General features: G+C 37.9%; 2 protein-coding genes across 5 annotated transcripts in view; one reads left to right on the plus strand and one right to left on the minus strand.

Annotated features, from left to right (window-relative positions):
• The window catches only part of ubxn11 (UBX domain protein 11), a 7937-nt gene extending 7197 nt beyond the window's left edge, over positions 1 to 740 (minus strand). Inside the window, exons 1-2 of one of the 4 annotated variants that reach the window (XM_027162275.2) lie at positions 452 to 731; positions 24 to 58 (exon numbers count right to left, since the gene is read on the minus strand). In XM_027162275.2, coding sequence (XP_027018076.2) covers positions 24 to 58; positions 452 to 513 — 97 coding nt within the window. In that variant the 5' untranslated portion in view covers positions 514 to 731. Of the gene's footprint in view, positions 1 to 23; positions 59 to 451 lie in introns of all 4 variants that reach the window. The other 3 variants (XM_047808745.1, XM_027162209.2, XM_047808746.1) reach the window with 3 other exon arrangements.
• A 359-nt stretch (positions 741 to 1099) lies between these two features.
• atp2c1 (ATPase secretory pathway Ca2+ transporting 1) overlaps positions 1100 to 5000 on the plus strand; it is a 24640-nt gene continuing 20739 nt past the window's right edge. Inside the window, exon 1 of the mRNA XM_047808744.1 lies at positions 1100 to 1237. Within this exon, the coding sequence (XP_047664700.1) occupies positions 1214 to 1237 (24 nt within the window). The 5' untranslated portion in view covers positions 1100 to 1213. The remainder of the gene's footprint in view (positions 1238 to 5000) is intronic.

Genomic DNA, 5000 nt, shown 5'->3' on the forward strand with positions numbered 1-5000 from the left:
TAGATGAAAGTGGTGGCTTTTACCTGCATCGCTCCTCTCTGCCTGACCTCTTCTGTCTCTTTCATTAAAAAGAAAAGGTTTGGTATAAATAAATGTATAAATATGCAAATATATATATAAATAAATGTATAATTAAACGTATAAATAAATATATAAATAAATGTATAAATAAATATCTAAATAAATATATAAAGAAATGTATAAAGAAATGTATAAATAACTATATAATAAATATATATAAAGGTATAAATAAATATATGAATAAATGTACAAATAAATGCACAAATAAATATATAAATAACTATATAAATAAATAATCTAAATAAATATATAAATAAATGTATAAATCAATATATCAATAAATGTATAAATAAATATATAAATAAATGCACAAATAAATATATAAATAAATGTATAAATAAATGTATAAACACTTTTGCACAGCTCTCACCCTTGAGTGTGAGGAAGAGGAGCCCTCCTGTTCTTCCTCAGGGTGGAAAGCGGTGAAGTCATTTTCAATGGTTTAAAAAGTGAACATTTCCAACATCCCGAAACTTGTCCCTGTGTCCGTGTCGTGCTGCTCTGAGCAGTGACGTGTGTTTCAAGTCTGTTGTCACTGGTAACGTATTTAACATGCAGTTCTCAGATCTGTCCGTCAGGGGGCGACACTGAGCGTTTACCCTGAACCTTCAAACATGAAATGGCAGGAATTCTTTATCTGACTTACACACATTGTTGTTGTTTTTTAGTTTTTTATACTTTAAATATTTAGTATTTAATTTCAATCTTGCCCCCAGTAACAACATAAACAGTGCAGAATATATGATAAAATATAAATATTATTAAATATATTATTAAATATTATTTAATATCACTACAGCTCTGTTGTTTGTTAATGTCGTTTTCTATCATTAATTACAAATATGCTACACAACATAATTATATGTGTATTATATTATTTGGAAATATGAACATTATTTGTAAAATGTTTCATTTAGGTTTACATTTTTAAATGTTCTAAAATAATAATAATAATAATAATAATAATAATAATAATAATAATAATAATGAAATAATAACAAATTATTTGGTTTGATCTGCTTTGCTTTGTCCATATTTGTAGGAAATGTGAGCGTTAACACGAGGCTCAACAGCGCACCGTGGTGACGTCATCAATCAGCGCCCGAGAACCAACAGTGGGATTTTGCGGAAGATGCTTAAGAAAAAACATCAGCTGGTGAGTTTGTAATGGGGATTAATGTCTTCTTATCTGACTGCTGTTCAGTAAAACGTGTCCTTTAGACGCTGACTGGAGATCTTCTTTGTCCCAGTGTTGTGTAGAGTGAAGTGTTAATGTTACAGATGTTGTTTACATCATTAGTGTTTATTATAAACACTGTGTCCTGAACACAGGGATACATGTGGCGTAGGGACATGATGCTGTTACCCTCTGTGGTGGTGTTCAGTGCTATAATCTGTGCTGACATGGCTGAATAATCGTGTGTGTGTGTGTGTGTGTGTGTGTGTGTGTGTGTGAGAGAGAGAGAGAGAGAGAGAGAGAGAGAGTGTGTGTGTGTGAGTGAGTGAAAGTGTGTGTGTGTGTGTGTGTGTGTGTGTGTGTGTGTGTGTGTGTGTGTGAGAGAGAGAGAGAGAGAGAGTGAGTGAGAGAGAGAGAGAGAGAGAGTGTGTGTGTGTGTGTGTGACCGCTCTGGGGGAAATTCACTTAGATAAATAGTGTGTGTGTTTTGTGATCATACTATATATATATACAGTACTACACACAGACACATACATACACATATTACATGCTTGTACGTTATTATTATTATTATTATTATTATTATTATTATTATTATTATTATTATATTGATAGCTTTATTGCATTTAATAATGAACAACAATAATCAAAGTAAAAAAAGTGTAAAATAAACCAGATTCTTATCTCTAAATTCATGTCAACACTTTTCTCCACATCACAATGAGATCTGACATTTAATCCGTTTAATTTATAAACAGAATAAAAATACTTTTTTTTTTAGTGAATAAATGGTTTACTGACGGGCTTCATTACAAACCGCACTTTGTGGGACAATAAGTGCACTAAACACAGACAGGTTATTATCCCATGCAGTAAGTTAGGGCACCTAGAAAAGGGAGCAACTCTGTATTTGGGACGTAAACAATGTTAAAGCGGAAATGTTCTTGTCAAGCTAATGCTAATGCTAACGCTGTCAATATCATGATATAAAACTAATATAAGAGCTTTACGCTGTGTTTATTAATGGATGCCGTACAGTTTATACTCAGTGTCTGTTTCAGGATTTCCAGATAAATAACTTATTTAAATATTTATTATGAGTTAATTTGTCTGAACAAGCGCCAGTCGTGTTAGCTAACTGATAAGCCGAGAGAGTTAGCATTTTACTTCCTGTAACACATCCACACACAAACACACACACACACACACACATATACACATATACACCTACACACACATATATACACACACACACACATATACACACAGACAGATATACATACACACAGATACACACACACACAGACAGACAGACATACACACACACACACACACACACACACACACACACACATAGACACTGTGTACTGTGTGTACTGACTGTGTATGAGCACATTGCATCTTTTCCACATTTTCTGCATTTGCACATTTCACCTGGTACTAAACATTTTGCACATTTTTTAACCTGTTTGTAAATTGTTCTAATTTCTGTTTCTTAACTATTGTATGTGAATAATTCTGTAATGTCTGGAGCTCGCTCACAAGAATCTCACTCACCATGGCATGTGTACTGTGGTGATGTGACAATAAAGGTGACTTGACTTGACACAGATACACAGACACACAGACACACACAGACATATATATTTATAATGTGTGTGTGTGTGTGTGTATGTGTATGTATATGTATATATATATATTTATTTATTGCATTGTTTGGAATTAAGAGATAAATCACATTGCAGCACATTTAGGAATGATTTCTACTGAATAGAAGATGTACACAGTTCTATATTGTGTATAATATGTAGTGGAGAAATCCGGTCATGTGACCCAGAGCTCTGAGGGGCAGATAAGCTGCAGCTCTCACTAACACCATTACATTTAAATTTCCTAATGAGCACACACACGTGAGCACACACACGTGAGCACACACACGTGAGCACACACACGTGAGCACACACACGTGAGCACACACACGTGAGCACACACACTTGAGCACACACATGTTCCTCAGGCAGGAGTTTGGTGCGAGAGCAGCAGGGTGAAAGCTGGAGTCTGTGGCACTGATTTGCTTATGTGACGTCCTGCTTCAGAGCCTGTACAACAGGAAGCTCTTGTGTTCTGCTGGAGTTTGTGTATTTAACCTCACTGTTTGAGAATGTCCAGAGGTTTGTTTCTTTATTTATTTAATTTATTTTTTAAAAACATTCAAGTGTTTTTTGATGTGAGGAACACTGAGAGAGAAAGACTCAGAGAGAGAGGGGGAGAGAGAGAGAGAGAGACAGACTCAGAGAGAGAGAGAGCCCTGGGTGACTGAGTGATGAAGAGAGACAGTAATGAGAGAGAGAGAGAGAGACAGACTCAGAGAGAGAGAGAGAGAGAGAGAGACTCAGAGAGAGAGCGAGCCCTGGGAGACTGAGTGTTGAAGAGAGACAGTAATAAACAGAGAGAGAGAGAGAGAGACAGAGAGAGAGACGAAAAGGAAGAGAGAGTTAAGAGTTCACCAAAAGGAGGCCGTCCCCTCGGTGCAGCGTGGTGATGGTAGCATCTTATCTTACTTCTGCTTTGATCCATCCAGGACTTGGTCTTTAATCAGAGTGGAGGAATCCTGAAGATCTACAAAGCCCAGTCCATTCAGCACAAGTCATGCTGGTTTCTATTAGTGTCATTTTTCAGTGACCCACAGCATACACATGCATCAGTGTGTGTGTGTGTGTGTGTGTGTGTGTGTGTGTGAGTGTGAGTGTGAGTGTGTGTGTGAGTGTGAGTGTGTGTGTGAGTGTGAGTGTGTGTGTGAGTGTGAGTGTGTGTGTGAGTGTGAGTGTGTGTGTGTGTGTGAGTGTGTGTGTGTGAGTGTGTGTTTGTGAGTGTGTATGTGTGTATGTGTATGTGTGTATGTGTGTGTGAGTGTGTGTGTGAGTGTGTGTGTGAGTGTGTGTGTGAGTGTGTGTGTGAGTGTGTGTGTGAGAGTGTGTGTGAGTGTGTGTGTGAGTGTGTGTGAGAGTGTGTGTGAGTGTGTGTGTGTGTGTGAGAGTGTGTGTGAGTGTGTGTGTGTGTGTGTGTGTGTGTGTGTGTGTGTGTGTGTGTGTGAGTGTGTGTGAGAGTGTGTGTGAGTGTGGGTGTGTGAGTGTGGGTGAGTGAGTGTGGGTGAGTGAGTGTGGGTGAGTGAGTGTGGGTGAGTGAGTGTGAGTGTGTGTGAGTGAGTGTGTGTGAGTGAGTGTGAGTGTGAGTGAGTGAGTGTGAGTGTGTGTGTGAGTGAGTGTGAGTGAGTGAGTGTGAGTGAGTGTGAGTGAGTGTGAGTGAGTGTGTGAGTGTGTGTGTGTGTGAGTGTGGGTGTGTGAGTGTGTGTGTGTGAGTGAGTGTGAGTGAGTGTGTGTGTACTGTTTTAACAGCTTGCAGATGTAAACAGATAAAGTTGGCAGTAACCTGCACATCCTGTAAGAACACAATCATATCTGCAGTCTGATACATAAGAGCTGAAGTTTTAGATGAAAGGTTATTAAGTGTAGAATTATTCTGTAAATAGGATTTTTGTTGGATGTTCACCAAATAACTCACAAAACCAACTGATAAGAACATTCAGTAAATAAAGGAGGACGTCGTGTTTTCACTCGGGTTCTTCTGAGCTTCAGTAAGTGGATTAATCATAAACCGTGAGTCAGTCTTAGTGTTAGACCGAAGACCTAAAGGTGAGAGAGGAGTTAAAGAGCCTTTGATCAGGGAACACGAGTCCTGTGTA

This window comes from Tachysurus fulvidraco, chromosome 25 (assembly GCF_022655615.1).
Source record: "Tachysurus fulvidraco isolate hzauxx_2018 chromosome 25, HZAU_PFXX_2.0, whole genome shotgun sequence".
In the NCBI taxonomy this organism is placed as follows: Eukaryota; Metazoa; Chordata; class Actinopteri; order Siluriformes; family Bagridae; genus Tachysurus; species Tachysurus fulvidraco.